Source organism: Olea europaea, chromosome 22 (genome assembly GCF_002742605.1).
Source record: "Olea europaea var. sylvestris chromosome 22, O_europaea_v1, whole genome shotgun sequence".
Taxonomy (NCBI): domain Eukaryota; kingdom Viridiplantae; phylum Streptophyta; class Magnoliopsida; order Lamiales; family Oleaceae; genus Olea; species Olea europaea.
The window spans coordinates 3,629,631-3,646,751 of record NC_036258.1 but is presented as its reverse complement, the minus strand read 5'-3'; the positions used below and the strand labels follow the sequence as shown (position 1 = coordinate 3,646,751).

General features: G+C 32.9%; 3 protein-coding genes across 3 annotated transcripts in view; 2 read left to right on the top strand and 1 right to left on the bottom strand.

Annotated features, from left to right (window-relative positions):
• Positions 1–1,343, top strand: part of LOC111371056 (BTB/POZ and MATH domain-containing protein 6-like) — a 9,010-nt gene extending 7,667 nt beyond the window's left edge. Inside the window, exons 7-8 of the mRNA XM_022992974.1 lie at positions 818–913; positions 1,184–1,343. Of these exons, the coding sequence (XP_022848742.1) occupies positions 818–913; positions 1,184–1,343 (256 nt within the window). The remainder of the gene's footprint in view (positions 1–817; positions 914–1,183) is intronic.
• Positions 1,344–1,647: 304 nt separating this feature from the next.
• LOC111371408 lies at positions 1,648–4,451 on the top strand. Its single transcript, XM_022993381.1, has 7 exons — positions 1,648–1,830; positions 2,901–3,006; positions 3,089–3,221; positions 3,306–3,475; positions 3,552–3,822; positions 3,913–4,064; positions 4,145–4,451. The coding sequence occupies exons 2-7, from the start codon at positions 2,913–2,915 to the stop codon at positions 4,297–4,299; spliced, it is 975 nt and encodes a 324-aa protein (XP_022849149.1). The 5' UTR covers positions 1,648–1,830; positions 2,901–2,912; the 3' UTR covers positions 4,300–4,451.
• A 5,812-nt stretch (positions 4,452–10,263) lies between these two features.
• On the bottom strand, positions 10,264–17,115 carry LOC111371407 (MACPF domain-containing protein At4g24290-like). The gene is made up of 7 exons (XM_022993380.1): positions 17,081–17,115; positions 14,245–14,483; positions 13,230–13,428; positions 13,003–13,080; positions 12,747–12,930; positions 12,414–12,580; positions 10,264–11,149 (listed from the first exon to the last, which is right to left on the bottom strand). Exons 2-7 carry the CDS (start codon positions 14,481–14,483, stop codon positions 10,439–10,441), a joined length of 1,578 nt encoding a protein of 525 aa, XP_022849148.1. The 5' UTR covers positions 17,081–17,115; the 3' UTR covers positions 10,264–10,438.
• Between the last annotated feature and the right edge of the window lie 6 nt (positions 17,116–17,121).

Here is a 17,121-nt window from a genome sequence, read left to right as displayed (position 1 = left end):
GAATCGAACTCTGCACACTGCCGCGCTGAGCCCTATCCTTTACTTAGCTTTTAAATAAACAGGTTTTAAGAACAAGCAACTTATGATTTAGGAGGAGTTTAAACCACATTATTTTGATAATAATGCATTTTTGAAAAGTGTATTGATGTGAAATGTGTGGTTAAAAAATAATGAAAACTTTTTGATATGCGAGTAATATTATTTTATTGAAAAATGTGTGATTAAAATGATGTCAAATCATTGTTTAAAAATGTATTTTTTTGAAATAATGTGACTCAAGCAGACCCTTATATTATAATATTATTTTATTTATAAATAATTTTAATTGTATTCCTAGATATCAAGGTCTAACTCAAATACTAGTATACTACTGAGCAATCCTTACCACATCAATGAAATAAACTCCAGTCTCAAAGGTGTTCAAATACCAACAGTCACGTCATTCCATTAGCTCTCATTGCTAAACGTGCTAATCCTACTTCGACGGAGAAAATTGACAGCAATTTAACATATGTTCTAGATAAATGTGGCCTAATAAGTTAGGTTACCATCTGAATATATTTAGTAGACGATCATTTATTTTCAACTTTTGCAACCATGACTAAATTAAGTAGCATATTTCTTGGAAAAGTAATAGCATCAATTTTTAACATTCAGAGTAATAAATATAGCTTCAATTTGTGAACAAATTCAAAACAAACGATAAACTATAAATGATACAACTTATATGTTCATCAACAACGAAATTCAATAATTTTGTTTTTGTCCAAGGCGTCAATATCCATCTCTCTGCAAATGAAGCTTTGACCTTTTGAAGCCCCCCGGGGCACATTCAAGTTGGCGGAACAATTATATTGGGAGGCTCTGGAACCAAGCGTGGGGAATTCGATTCTTGGAAGGCACAAATTGGAATGTAAGATTTATCTTGGAAGGCAAGTTGTTGTAAGGCAGTGAAGAGGCTTTCTTTGGGGCAGGAGTAAAAGCTGTGTGGGAACCTGGGAACCAAAGCCGTGTGGGAACCTGGGAACCAACAAGGGCACATCCCGCGATTTACCTCCCTGAGCTGTTGAGGGGCCGGAGGTTCAGGGACGAGCATATAATCTGGCACAAGCTGGAACACCTCGTTAAAAAAGAAAGTAGTCCCAGAAACACCTAGTTTGTATGAATTTTGTACTTTATGCAGAGAGGCACACCCATGCGTATATCAACTGATAATATACAATGGAAAGTACACACAGTCTTCTTCAATTCAATATTGGCTTCTTCTGGTCATACTCAGTGTTGTAATGCAGGTCAAGTCAAATCGGGTCGAATCGAGTCAGATCAAAATCGTTAGAACTTAAAGTGTGTTTGATTGACATGAAAAATATCACCTAAAAAAGAAAATATTTTCCATATTTTGTGGAAAATAAAAACCACCTCTACCTAAGAAAAATATTTTCCTTAAAAATAAGGAAAATTAGGCATATTTTCAAAAGTTGGAAAATATTTTTCATGAAAAAAAAATAGCAATCAAATATTTCAAATAAGAATTTAGATGGAAAACTGATATTTTTCATAAAAAATAAATGTAATCAAACACACATATAGTTTAATGGATTTTGATATTTACAAATTACACACCCTCACAACTGGGGCCGTGCCAATAAAAAAAAGGAGAAAAACGCGGTTCAAAGCTCATTTGGTACCTTTTGTCATTTGTAAACGGGGTAATAGAAGCAGAGAAAAACGAGAGAAAGAAAAGAAGGAGAAGAAGAAGAAGAAGAAGAATTTGAAAGAAAGAAAGAAAGGCTAAACACTAATTGAGCTACGGTTCTTCAATTTCTAGAGGTAAGAAAAAGATTTACTTATTAAAAAAAAAAAAAAAAAGATGTTTGATTTTAGGGTTTATGGACAATTGCTTATACTTGATTTATGATATATCAGAGTGAGATAAGGATTTGAGATTTTATTTGGGTATTTTTAAGTCATTTCCTTCCATTTTCGTGCAAAATTACCACATTGGTTCTACTTTTGAAATTATGCCCAGAAAGTGCTATTATTGTCAAAGTTTTAGTGACAGTGTTCAATATATTGCAATAGTTTGAAATTATAATGTTACTTTTGTCAATATTCTGATCTTCTTGGATTTTTAGGTATGAAAACTAGTAAGTGTCAAATGTTGGGGATTATGTGTTAAAATAACTCATGTAAAGGAGTTATATGTAATTAGAGACTTTACTTGGGATTACGAGGTCGGAGATTAAAGGCATCAAGTTCTTATTAGTTAATCATTATTCCTAATGATAGTAATAATGCTTGAGGCAACTCTATGAGAAGATATGATCTCTTGGACAAGGGGAGATTCTAAACTTGATACTTGAATGTGAGACGGTAATGACGATTGAAGTCGTATACCGTTTGACCTAGTTTGTAGTCTATAACCCGATGAGTGAAAATTTTATTTCAAAAAATAAGCATTTATCAATCGATATTAGTTCATAAATTTTATATGAAATGTTTATTTATTATAGTGCTGTAATAAAGTATGTAAGTTGCAAAAGTTAATTCTTTCCGATAATTGAGTTGACAATATGATTTTCAAAATAAAATGAATTTTTCAAAATAAGCAATTCCTTCTAGAGTTAATTTAGTTCAGTTAAATCATTTCATTGTTATATTATACCAATACTAGATATTTCAATGAATGTAAAGTTATTTTAAAACCACCCAAAAGTATCCTAGTCCTCATAGGTGCGAATATTTTTCCAGTCTAAGATCACATATGGTGATTTTACCCACTCTGCACTACTATGAACGTGTTTCCAAGGTGTAACATCAGATATTGGTGAAACTACTTCAGTTATAACTAAATGGATAGCCAGTATATGAGCTTTTTCATCTTCTGGTTTCTTATTTAGTGAGACGAAGCAATGGAGGAACAGATGATGGAGCATAAACAGAGCCCCGTCTCTCTTGATCAAAGCAGCCTCACGGACAATCTTCCTAGTATTGGCGATCACAATGGTGAGTACTGTTTCATTCTTCTTAATGGTTATTTGACAGAATGAAATATTATTAATTTAAGTTTTGTGTTAAAATTTGGCAGAAGTTACATTAGAATCAAGAGACTTCTCCCCTGCACACTTGTTGTTCAAAATTGAGTCATTCTCCTTGCTTTCAGAGAATGGTATAGACAAGATTGAATCAAGTGAATTTGAATCAGACGATAACTACAAATGGTATTTCTTGTTATCAACTTATCAATAACCATTTGTACGAACCCATTTGTTTTCCATAATTTTTCATGTAAATTTCTCTATTAGGAAGTTGATAATATATCCTAATGGGCGAAACATAGAGGACGGAGCCAATCATGTTTCTGCTTACTTGGCTGTAGAAAATAAAAGTAATCTGGATGCTGGCTGGGAATTTAATGCCGTCGTCAGCATCTTTCTGTTTAATCACAAACTTGACCAATATTTATTTAAGAAAGGTATTATCTACTTCTAAATAGAATAGAAGAGCATTTTCTATGAATTTAATATCAAGCAGCTTCCTTCTCGGTGCAGGTGAACGACGTTTTCATCTTATAAACCCTGAGTGGGGCTTTTCCAAATTCATTGTGAAGGAAACTTTGACAAATCCATGTAACGGATACCTTGTCGATGATACCTGTGTATTTGGAGCGGAGGTTTTTGTTGTCAAGAACAAAGGAATTAGAGAATGCTTGTCTTTCTTGAAAGCAACTGATTCCTGTAAGCATGAACTGAAGATTTCAAAATTCCCAGAATTGAAAAACGAATGGTATTCTGAAGAGTTCAGTGCTGGGGATCATAAATGGTATATCTCTATGTTATTTTCTTCTGCAATGATACATCTTTCCTTTACCAGACCTCTCAATTCTATTATCATAATTTTTTTTATTTTCAGGAAGGTTTGTGTGTATCCGAAAGGTATTGGAGCACAAAAGGGAAGTCATGTTTCGATTTTCTTGCATAAAGTAGGATTTTCTTCCAGTGAAAAGGTTAAGGCTGATTACTCCATAGGCATGAAGAAGAAGTATGGATATGTATATCGCAAATGTAAGATGACAACTTTCTTCTGTCACTGAACTTTATGTTACTAAGGTGATCGTGATATTGTTCATTCAATTTTTTTGCAGCCAATAATCACTGGTTTTCGGCTTCTAACAGCAGTTGGGGATGGCCAAGTTTCATTCCAATCGCTTTTATGAAACCATCAGGATTTTTAGTTGAAGATCACTGCATTATTGAAGTTGAAATTTCTATTCAAGCTATCTTACGTAGTATACCGTAAGATTAAATTTTCTGTAGTAACATAGGATTTAAAATGTAATGTATCAGTATATGTGTCTAGATTATTTATTAATGTTATATTTATTGCTTAATTAATATAATTATTCTCGTCGTGACTAATTATGTTTAAAACAGTGGAATATGTCTTGATGATACCCTAGACGATCTACTTGTCCATTAATTTAAGTTTAATATGTTTTTAATTTTAGCGAATTTAGATTTGATTGTACAATATTTTTATTTAATATATGTTTTTAACTTGTTTTGTTTTTAGATTTAGTCTAGACTTCAAGTTGAAAAATTTATTTCTTAAAAAGAATATTTTTGGGTTAATTAATTCAAAAATAAAAATTGGGCAACAGAATGAAAATTAATAAACTAATGGAGCCAATTTAAGACTCAAACAAATTACTAGGAATAAATAATGGGTCTTATTAGTTAATTAGCATAAAATATGCATAATTAGCTCATTAATCTAGAAATTTAAGATTCTTACCTATTTACTCATTTCTTTGCTTTAAAAAAAAAAAAAAAAAAAAAAGGTATCCTCATATCACCATAAATCACATCCAATAATTTGTCTTCTACAATTGAAGAATTGTTGATTTCCTGTCAACCTCCCTTTTTATGTGTACTGTTTTGTATGTATTGATATATGTATTTTATATGTATTCCTGTTAGATAAAAAATTAAAATTTAGATTTTAATTTAATTCAAAGTTAACAATTAATTTCAATTATATTTAATGGGGTCTACAACTTTTCAATTTCACATTTTCATTTACTTTTTTCAAATTTTACTAAAAACTCGGTTTTAATTCTTATCCTAGGTGGTTGAAAAGAAGAAAGAAAAATGTATTTCGAAAAAAAATAATCATTTTTTTAACCATATATTCTCCATCAATCTATTATTTTGAAATACATTTTTAAATAAAATGTGGCTAACAAGCTCATAAAAAGGTTGCGTGAGTATATGCCCCCCGTTTGGTAAAAACTAAAATTTTAATTTAAGTTAAAATAAATAATTTATTTTAATCACATATTTTATGAGATCTACATTTTTCTAATCATATATTTTATCAATTTTTTTAATATTTACTAAAAATCTAATTTTAATTTATACAAAAAAGAAGCTTATATATGAACTTGTATGAACATAAATGTATATATAAAAGGCATGTTTGCGCATGCATATATTGCATGTCTTTGTGTATATATCGCTTATTTATATGAAATTTGTGTCAGAATATGGATATATGGGAATTATAGAATGTTGACCACAGATTTAAAATAGACAGATTCTTCTCACCCACCGTAGACTTTCTCCTCTTATCTTCTCTATAATTGATGCTCAATAAGGAGTAAGAGAAGAAAAAATTATTTGGGAGGAAGATATTTGAACTTGCAAATCTTTCGTCTTCTAGGTGGGATCTATTTACAGATTTCTTTTGGAGTTTCGGTGATAATTAAATCTATTTTGGCAGATCATAAGTGGTGGTTATTTAATGGTGAATTTCTAATTCTATTATGTGTTCGCGCTTTATTCACCAACTTACGTGTGCTTCATTTCACTAGAAATTAAGTTAAGGTACAATATCGAATATGTTAAATGATCATCGGAGTATCCTCAGCTAGCTAATGGGAAAAAGTGGTTAAGCATCACGAAGCATCAAAATTTCTAAACATAGAGAAGATCGTGTAAGAATGATCTACTCAATACCAAGATTGAGAGCTATTCTTGAAAAAGGGTTAGAGAGACTGTGAATGTAATGCACCCTCGAGGGGCTTTGGAATTTAAAATTTCTCAAAGTAGGCTTGAGAAGTTAAGACAAGAAATGAAATCATTTCGTCATTTGGGGAAAAGTGGATAAGTTGATATGCGTGACATGGAGAAAAATATGAGCCATCAAGGAAAAAATTGAAACAATTTGTCATGAAAGATTTTTTCAAGTTTCAACACTTGATTTTTTGTATATTAATTATTTATCTCCAACCTACATAAATTAGTAAAGTTAATCCATAAATAAGCCTTTCCATCCATTTTTACCTTTAATTCAGTCATGTGAGCTGCACCGACCTTTTTCATAAATGCTAAAGCTGTCAAAAAGCTTGTTTGAGTGTTATGAATGATGGTTACATATACATCACTTTTTCTTTTTCTTTTTTAAATGTATCACATTTTTTTTTTTTAAATCCAGGTATCCCAACTTACACAAGACTAAATCCTGGACCTCCAAGACCCATGCCCCTAGAACCTTGAAGGGGGTAAATCGCGGGTTATGCCTCAACTGGATCACAGGTTCCCCCCATTAACGGTACACTTATGCGTACAAGAGACCCTCCTCCACAGTAATTGTTCCATACCAAATTTTTGGCCGCAGGTTCTCACCAGGAATCGAACTCTCCACCCTGTCGCTGGAAACAAACCAATGTTGATTGATTGTATCACATTTTAGTTGCACTAAAGGTTCTTAACCGTTTACGTTGTCATATTTTTGTCTTTTAACTTTTTTTAACACAATATTATTCTTAAAATTTCATTTATTAGCAAACTTAATCCTTATGAAGATTTTTGTTTTTAAATGAGGGATAAATATTCAATCTCAATTTTGTATTTGTTATTATTTTTAATTTTTCGCTTATTCAAAAATACAATAGCAAACTAGTCTTTTTTACTCAATAGCGATTTTTTGAATAGAAACTGTTATTGGGGGCAATATGTGATGATTAATGAAAAAATTTAAAAATAAGAATGCAATGAAAAAATTGAAGATATAAATGTGACAATGGGTTAATATTATATAACTTTCGTGCAATTAAAATAAGATGCACTTATAAAACAAAATGTGATTTTGAATATATTTAATCCGTTAAAAAGGTTAATATTCTTGTAAAATACTATTTGATCCTTATTTATTTAAAATAAAAAGTTTTCATGAATTGATTGAGACTTTCAAACATGGGCATACCGATTTGAATTTACCTTAAAACAAGAAATAGAAATAAATAAATAGCCCTCCAGGCATAGCCTAGTCGTGTAAAGGATATGAGTAATGTTATTCCAGGCCTTGCTGGCAGCCGCAGTGTGGGGGTTCGATTCCTGAAATATGGAATCGGACTTTTTATAGGCGCAGTGTATATAAAACTCTTGTTCCTTGACCTATTGGGACATATCGTATGATTTACCTCCTTCACAAAACTCTAAAAATGGAGCGATGAAAATTCTCAAAATTGGAGTTCAAGCTTTAAATAAATAAAATGGACAATGTTGTACGTACTATTATTAATAATTGTCATCTTATTCTAGGAAGACTTGACAATTGACATGCTCAAATTTATGAAACAAAAAAGTTAAAGCTGACAAAAGGCTATTCTTTCCCAGCCAATAGGATCGAACTTCACTTTGGAAATTATGCTATCTCGACATTATTGAAGTCAAAAGCTAGTGGATAAGATATTGTACGATTTTATTTACTTCGCTTTTAAGTAAGACTACATGGGTCTTATCGACCCCTCACCAGCGAGGATCGATTTTTAATTTTTTTTTCAGATTTTTTATGAAGTCAGGGCCCGCATGGAACCGACCCCATGTGAGGGGTTAATAAGATCCCTGTAAAACAAAGCCCTATACACGGGGCTTTGTTCTTTAAGTATAAAATAGACAACTCATTATTTACATAATTATATTATTTTACTTATAAGTAATTTTAATTCTACTCCTTGATCAAGGTCCAACTCATATACTACGGAACAATCCTTACCACATCAATGACATGAAATCAAGTCTCATTTGGAAGATAAAAAAATAAAATAAAAATAAATTAGAGTACTTTCTAAATTTAGCCATCTCATTGTTAATTATTTTATTATATAAAAGTTAGATTTACGCTAGTAGATAAAATTGGCTCCGAATCCGTGCTCTTAGATAATCACATCTCATATGAACGGGAGGAAGTGGGTGCATTTCGTATTCCAAAATTCAAGATATTTTTTTGGGCAGATTCATAATCCCCATTGTGGTTAATTAAAGCATCAAGCCATGCAACCTCATCAAATCCATCGAAAACTAGTCACAATTTCAAGCCAAAACAGTGAACTAGCGAACACTTTTCTTGCCGAACTTTTGGCGACACCCATGGTCGCGCATCACCATTGGCAGTTAGCCCTCATCTAGATGACTCTAAACATGGTCTAACATCAACTCAAAAAGCCTCCATTCGATCTGTTGTTATTCATAATTCTTTGACAATCACGACTTATTTTTTGCTGAACACATCTCCTTCAATGCATGCCTCACACAGCATCAAATCCCCAAATTGGCAATTATTCCACAACTGCTCTAATTTCTGGTTCAAAATTTGCCTTGAACGCTACTCATAGCGACTATGTTCTATCCAAAATCGATGTGTCCCAATTGCTTCAATCTATAAATTCATATGGGGAAATGCATAATCAATGCTAAACAAACATGGGCATGTAAACAATTGATCCAATCCAACCCTTAAAAATTCATGCGCAGCTTGCAAGAACATTGAGGCTATTCCATCCCAATTAATTGAAAGGACTATGTGAGATGATGGTAGTGGTTTGATGATGGTGGTGGCGATTTATGGTTCGTCTCGTGTGACATAGGTGGCTATGGTTGGCCGACGATGGTGGGGTTTGAATGAGAGAACTTTTTTATTTTTTGGTTATTTTATTTTTGGGGAAGAAGATAAGGTGGGTTGTAGTGTCGTAAAAAATAATATTTTAAAGATTTGGGATGGTAGATGCCACGTATAAAAAATTTGAATATAATTTGTAGAAAAAAAAAAGTTTGGTACTTAAATTGCAATTATTTCTTTCTAACTTTGGATTTTTTTTATTTTTTATTTTTTTTAACTATTTCTAACGGAAAATCTAACTACGCAAAATGTTTCAAATAGGAGGGTTTCTACGATTTTCAATAGATAAGGAGGTGTATCGCAATTGGAAACATTTCTAGGGGAATTTTCTGCTATTGATCCTTAATTTAAATTATAGACTACGAAAATTTGTCGGTTTGTTGAACCGTCTCCATATTTAGTTATAACATGTGACCATTTATATTTGGATTTGAATATATTGGAATATAGCCCCGTTCGACAACTATTAGTTTGGGAAAAGTTTGGATAATGAATTTTAGGAGAATGTGTGGTAAAAAATAGAGAAATTTTGGGTTTATGTGTAGAATATTTTATTGTGTGAATTTATGGTTGAAAATGAGTATGCAAAAAAAAAAAATTTGAAAATGATTATTATCAAACAGGGGCATAATTCCTAGTCAATCATAACACAAAGTCAACTAACTAATAACAATGAAATCGAATCAAACCAACTGAAATTGCAAGAACATATGAAATGTAACATATGGATTTGAATCTCTCACTTCAACTTCCAACTTCTCACACTAGGTGTAGACCTCGATTTTTTGCACTAGTAACATGGTCAACAAATCGCAACTTCACTCACGTCCATATAATCTCTTGCCTGCACATTTAGACTAATCGTTGCAACACATAGCCTTCTTCGGAGGTAGGTGAGGCAATCACATACACTCCGACAATTTAATTAGTCACTAATAAAAATGTACTTGGATGTACGACACACTTAAGACGTAAGCCACAAATATGTTCGAATACTAATGATCATGCCATTCCATTAGCTCTCGTTGCTAAATGTGCTAATCCTACGTGGACGATAAAAATTGATAGCAATTTAACATGTCTTCGAGGTAAACATCACCAATAAGTCAGGCTGTAAAATTTGAGAATGCCACCTGATAATATCTAATAAACGATCATTCATTTTCAAATTTTGCAATGACGACTAAATTAAGTAGTATATTCTTGAAAACATAAGAGCATCAAATCGTCGCCACTTTTTAACATTCAGAATAAAAAATATAGATTTAGTTTGTAAACAAATTCAAAACAAACAACAAACTATAAACGATAAAACGTACATGTTCATCAACCACGAAATTCAGTAATTTTGTTTCTGTACAAGATGTCAATCTCCATTTCTCCGCGAAAAACATTTATAGGTAAAAAGAATAATATAGAAAGCAAAATCATATTAATAATAACCTAAATTCCACTCAATATTTACAACATAACATTATCATTTTTGTGAATAATCTAATAATGCAAATTTCACTTGCAAGCCAATTTTACCACCTTCAGCCACCAACTTAGCTGCTGTAACCAACCAATGTCCTGGGGTGTCATATGGACCTCGTGCAACCTCAGTAGTATCTACGTATTTTAGTAGCTTCGTAGACCTAATGGGCACAGGTGGGCCATCGGGATACACACCGGAGTTCAAGGTCGCTGGAAGTTGCTTCGGGGCGTCCATTACTGCCCGTTGGGTGAATGTGAAAGTCGTGCTCAAATTCGTAAGGAAACTTGACTTGCGAGACGCTTCAGGTGCTGATGCCCACTCTGTCTTCCATATGGTGCAGTTAGGGAGGTGTGTATAAAGCAAGCGGAGATGAAGAACTTTCCTTGGCCATTTACCCTTGGTAACTAGCTGTGCACCAGTCACAATAAAAACACCAGCTGATTCTCCTACAACCCAGCTGGGATCGTGCTTTACTACGGATGAGCATACATTTGAATATCTCTTCCATCGGACTGGTTCTAAGTACTGTTCGCTAAAATCATAATCATCAGAACCTCGCCACTGTGGCCTGAACATATTTTCGTTGCCTGAGGTGAATGTCATTATGTTTGGAAGACTTGAAAGATGCTGAACATGAACTGCCAACTGGTTGCTTTTCTTTCCTTCCAAATACAAGCGGAGGCCAATAATGGGTTTTTGATCACTTGTAACCTAAAATAGAACCGAAATGGAAAAGTTTGATCAATGTGTGCAATCACTAGGTAGCTAAAGAGAACGAATTAAACAGCAATTCTCTACTTGTACAATAATCCATGTGAAAGTTTAGCGCAAGCAACAAAATAAGGCCACTTAAATTCATATCTTCTACTTATATAATAAGGCGATTTTAAAATTGCTTTTGTTGGGATTAGGATCTCTGAAAATTATGATTTGATGATCACATCAAGTCAAGCAAGAATAAAGTGAAGAAAACATGATGGAGAAAAATGAAGTCGTGTCTGATGAACGATGTAATCTACAAAATTCAGATGGAGCTTCCAATGGTTGGAATTTTGAATTGCACCCATATTCTATGAGAATAGGCTGGTGAGCAGAAGTTAAAAGCCATAAAAAGGAAGTGGTTCAAAATCCTACCAACCCATGTGGATGGTACATAAACAGTTCATATCATTTTCTTCATGGTGTTAATCTCTTAGTATTTTACCATCTCCAATCCAACATAATTGAATTCCACAGCAGAAAAGCAGCCAACTCGGAGTTGATGACAAAGAGAACAAAGTTGTCACAGAAGTCAAGCAACTATGTGCTCATATAATGACATGAAAAATTGATCCACCTTCCCTGTAACGAGGTCCTGCACACCCCCATCGCCCCCAAAAGAAAATGTGAAGCACTACTCGGAACATATTCCATTTCATTTGCTACTATTGTCATGCTAAGTCAGATATCAGTTCAGCTATATCAAAAATGCCAATGCAATTCCACAGTCAGGATTAGAAAATCATGCAATTTTCTATTGCTTTTGTGGTAGGTATACATTATGCACGTTTCTAGCTTGTACAATTTCAATCCGCAATCTACACTCTAAAGTAGACAAGATTGCCCCTCCTGCTCTTACTACCATTGTTTACTACTCCTTTCAGCACTAATATTTTGGCATTAACTTTTTCATGGTCAATTATTTTCCAAATTGAGTGTTGAAACACAAGATACACACTGAAAAAGGCATAGAAGAATCTACAAAATACTTCCAACAAAAGCATCAAAAAGTAATAAAATCTATAAGACAATGATTTTGGTTTCACACCGAAATAGTTAGCTCATCAAAGTGTATTAAATTAAGACTACGGAGCTATCCATATGTTATACAACAATGTTAACTTACTATTTGAAACTACAATCATGCGCCCCTCAACTAATACACCAATCAAGAAAACAAGATCCTGATCAAAATTTTCATTTCTGCATCTAATACCTGGGTGGAGCTGACATAAATCTTTGGACTGAAGAAACTGAACTGCAATGAAGGAACAGCAGCCTTCCTTCCTTGATGTCTAAGAGGCAACTCACAGAACAAAGGTGCCCACTGACGAGGAACTTGAAACTCCAAAAAATACTGTAGATCTTCTAAAGCTGGCTTGTCTGACATTAAAAACATAAATGCTAAATTTCAAAATGAAATTAAATGAGAAATGATAACTAATACAAGTACACTATGCAGCTGCTGCACGAAAATAATTAAAAAGGACAAGATGATGAACCCCAAGAAAACAAGGTATTAGTCATAATAATGGATCCAGAATCATACATCGGAGGTACAAGTTTATTGCATGACTAAGATAGCCACTCCCTGGAATCCCATTAAGCAGAGAAGTAATAGGTACAAACTTGAAGAGTACAGCTTCTGGATTAGCAGCCATCGTCTGAAGCCACCTGGAGTGGCTTTGTGCAAAGACATCACCTCCTCTTTTAGACCAAATAAGTGTAAGTCCCTATTCCATATTATATCATAAGTCTACTTTCGCAGGTTTCCTAAAAAATTCATGAAGAATGAGATATCTTACATCCTTGCTTGATGTTTCAGTAATGCTGGTAAATTGCATGGTATGTTCCCGTAACATACGATTAAATACTTCGGGAACCTGCATAATCAAAATAATTACATCAATTTTTGTCAAATTACATCTATCAATTTATTTTATTATTTTTTTTTTTTTTTACAGTCTAAAAAAGCAAAATAGATATGCATGCATGCTCGGACACAATCACACGTGCATCTATGAGTGTATACCTTTTTTTTGTTATCAATCACTTTCCTGTCCGGAATAGGACTGCTAGTATCAGAGAAAAGACAGTCTCCAAGATCCTCCAAATATCCCTTGAGTTCAGCTGGAGGAATTGAAGAAGTCGGTCTCTGTTTAACACAAAGTAAATCCTGGCCTCCAACAGCCATTCCCACAATAATGTGTGTTCCATAAGTTAGGATAAATCTGGCTAAGAAAATTGAATTAACATTCATACCAAATGGTCGCAGTAAAATCAATATTGAATATTGAAGGTTCATAGGCTGTAAGAAACTATGATGGTCACGCATAACTGAAGATAACATACACCTGGTTGCATTTAGTATCAAGAAGGCAATTATGACATACAAAAACAGCAAAAAAATGTTATATTATGACTATGCTACTGCGGGTATATGCATTAAGCCTTTATTCTTGTGTTTGAACAAGGCGAATCTTATGGCTACAAAAGAACATAGGACATCAAGAAGAGAAATTAATAAAAATAGCAACAAAAAAATATCCAAAATAAACATTTAAACAAGCCCAATTTGCAAACAAAGTTGAAGCTTGTAATGCATGGATATGGAGAAGCTAAAATGTCATCAATCTTATATTTTAAATTTTTAATTAGAATACCTAATATAACAGCATCCACTGCCTGTTCTACGAGCACATCATCCAGAACTTTTAAACTTTTAGAAAGTTCAGTACATTATTATAAACAAATTGCAAGTATCTTGCATTTACAAACTAGTAAAGACACCCTCTCCCACAACCCAAAAGAAAAGGTATTTCATTTAAGGGAACAGCCTTTAGTTTTATTTCCATTATTGCAGTAGATTTAGAAAATTTAGCAACATTATGTGCCAAAACTCACTGATTGTGTTACAAGATGTCTTTATCGCTTTCGATTAATGAGTGGTGTTTATACTAGGTATTTTATTTTATAATTTTCTCTTCAAATTTTAGACTCAAAGCTCTGAAGTTCATAATATAAATATTGTCAAGTTTGGAAGTTACCTAGACAATGATGCTGGATTCCAGTGAGAAGGAACAGCCTTCTTTACATGGTCATGAAGTACTAAAGTTGATGCAGTAAGGTGCAAATAGTAAAGTGAGATGAAATAACCATCAAAGGCTAGATACTTGGCATCAGAAGCATCATTCAACCAGGCTCCAGTTAAATCAAAAATAGCATTAAGGTATCCTGAAGGAATTTTTCCCTGTATTGATGATTTTTGATTAAGTAGTTCTGACATCTGCCATAAGAAATTAACATCAGATTAGTAATGAAGTTAAAACACTGCAGAATTTTACATGACAACTTGATGATTGAACCAAAACAACGTACCTAAAAGGTGAAAGTAGACCACCATTTTGGAGGTTTTCCTTTATTTCTTACCTTATTACATAGTATAGAGGTGCTACTACACTCAATGTTTAAAAAGGCTTAATTGGTACTAAGTCATTTTACCATGAGGATTACAACTTACCTTAACTCAAAAAAAAAAAAAAAAAATGTCAAAAAAATATTAAAATGCAATATAAGCTCATAATAAATTATAAACACTTTATAATATTCAAGATAGAATAATTTAAAGTGTACAAACAAACAAGAAAAATTTATATAAAGTAACAAAAATAAATTATTTATTTTAATTGGTTAGTAATGGACTACTCCCAACGTGGGCCTATGATCAGCACAATATTTTAGCCCTTATTTGGTAGGAATTAAATCTAGATTTCAATCTAAATAAAAGTCAACAATTAAATTTATCATATATTTCATGGGAACCACTACTTTTCTATCATACATCTTATCAACTTTTATCAAAATTTACTAAAAATCTGATTTTAATCCCAACAAAACAATATTAAAGGACAATGGACTATTCAATCAATTAGAACTTTCATGTTTTGTGGGTTGACTCCTAAAGCAAAGTAAATAAGTCTAAGAATTGAGGAACACAGAGACGGTGCTATGATGTGCCTACTTCACTCGCCTAAGGCATACGCTTACAAAAATTGCCTCACATTCAGTCCCTTTAGGAGTTTTGTGCTCGCCTCACTCTGGAGGCGGGCCTACACTAGGTTTTTTTAAACCGTGACTACACTAATAAACTTCCATCAATGAATTCAAGTCAAATGCAGAAGGTATGCTAAAATGCTACTGTTTGTTTTCACGAGTCAGCCAGTCAATTTTTCAAAAGCTTAAACAACTTAATTGATTCATAGGCAAGATTCATCATTTTTCTTGAGGAGATTCCCTTTTTGAGCAGTGTTCTTTTCATGTTCCCTCTAACAGACCTACCAGCATTTGAAGTTAAAATCTTAATCCTGAACCCTGAATTTGTTGCTATATTATCTAACTTCCAGAGAAATATTAAAACTTGAGATGCAATACGACTAGACATCCATGAATACTTTCTCTTGAAGGCGTGATCATTTCCATTTTTTTATTGTTTTTTAAGTATATGAAGGAAAAAGCAACAGAAAACATAAAATTATCAGCCATAATGTGATGACTTCATTAGCTCTACGTGGTTGGAAAATAACATTAGGCTTCACTTTCAATTGCCTTTATTACTCTCTAAGTTCTTTCTCCTCCATCCTTTACAGAGGACTAAGAAACACTTAGCACATTCAGGGTTACTTATCTAACACAGGACCCATTACGGGGTCACCACGTCTACCATGCTATCCCAGAGGCTCGAGCAGTCAGAGTATTTCTGCACTTCCTGACCATTATATTTTAAAAGATCAAGTTTTATGCAAATCTAGGAGGGGCAATAATTGAGTTTAAAGAGAAGAAGTATTTGTGGAAGGTATGCCGTAGGATCAACAACACACTTGAGATCAATTTTAACAACCATTTGAAACACCGACAAACAAACCATCATACGCCATTTCATGTTTTCACAACTTCTGTTACGCTCTATCCCAAATGCATTGACAAGCATCATAAACCAAAAGGTGTTTTAGCATTCATGTTATGCATTATCATTATATTTTTAGCTCCAAAAGTCATAATCAACATTATAGAACAATTATGATGTCTTTCCTTCAAGAACTAAACTACCAAAACTTAGAGATTTCTCGTGCTTCAAAAGTTGAATCTTGCTCCAACAGAAATAATTCAGCATCATCAATAGTCATATTATGCTCGAGCATTACATTTTTTGCTCTGAAACTCAAAATCAACCCTTTTATACATATGCATATAACAGTGCACAAGTACAATAATCATCATGTCTCCCCTTCATGAGAAACTAACATATAAAAATATAGAGATGTTTAACACACAGTACCTCGTGCTTAAAAGGTTGTACCTTGCTCTGGCCGAAAAAAGAGATAAACTATTAGTGTGCGTTTGATTAGCTTTATTTTCCAAGGAAAATGTCATTTTTCTATCCAAATTCTTACTTTAGGGGCGTTTGGTTGACAAATTTTTCTATGTATTTTCCAAATTTTGGGCAAGTGACCATATTTTCCTTAAAAGGAAAACATTTTTTTTTATTTTTAAAAAGGGTAGTTTTTATTTTCTCGGCAATTCACTTTGTAGTTTTTAAAAAAAATGGACAAGTATAATATTTTATAGGTTCAAAACGAAATCAATCAAACACTTTAACTAATAATTTCCATACAAAGAATTTCTAGACAAGTGCAAAAATTCAACTCCATCTTATAGCACTTCAAATTCATTAAAAGAAGTTGTGCTAAACATCTAACGAAGCATATATTTTAGCTCAAAAAAAAATCATAATCAACATTTTAAACAATACACGTACCCATAAATTCACAGAAAAATGCAATCCATGTTAATTAAACAAAAAAGAAAGGAAAATTAAAGTAGTACCTGATTAAATTGAAGGACATCGGACTTAAACCGAATGTGGT

Coding starts and splice junctions, on each gene's coding strand:
- LOC111371408 (XM_022993381.1), top strand. CDS start 2,913: ATGGAGGAACAGATGATGGAGCATAAACAGAGCCCCGTCTCTCTTGAT. Junction 3,476..3,551: donor CCAATATTTATTTAAGAAAG/GTATTATCTACT, acceptor TTCTCGGTGCAG/GTGAACGACGTTTTCATCTT. Junction 4,065..4,144: donor TGGATATGTATATCGCAAAT/GTAAGATGACAA, acceptor ATTTTTTTGCAG/CCAATAATCACTGGTTTTCG.
- LOC111371407 (XM_022993380.1), bottom strand. CDS start 14,483: ATGTCAGAACTACTTAATCAAAAATCATCAATACAGGGAAAAATTCCT. Junction 13,081..13,229: donor TGATTGATAACAAAAAAAAG/GTATACACTCAT, acceptor TTGATTATGCAG/GTTCCCGAAGTATTTAATCG. Junction 11,150..12,413: donor TTTATGTCAGCTCCACCCAG/GTATTAGATGCA, acceptor GTTCTATTTTAG/GTTACAAGTGATCAAAAACC.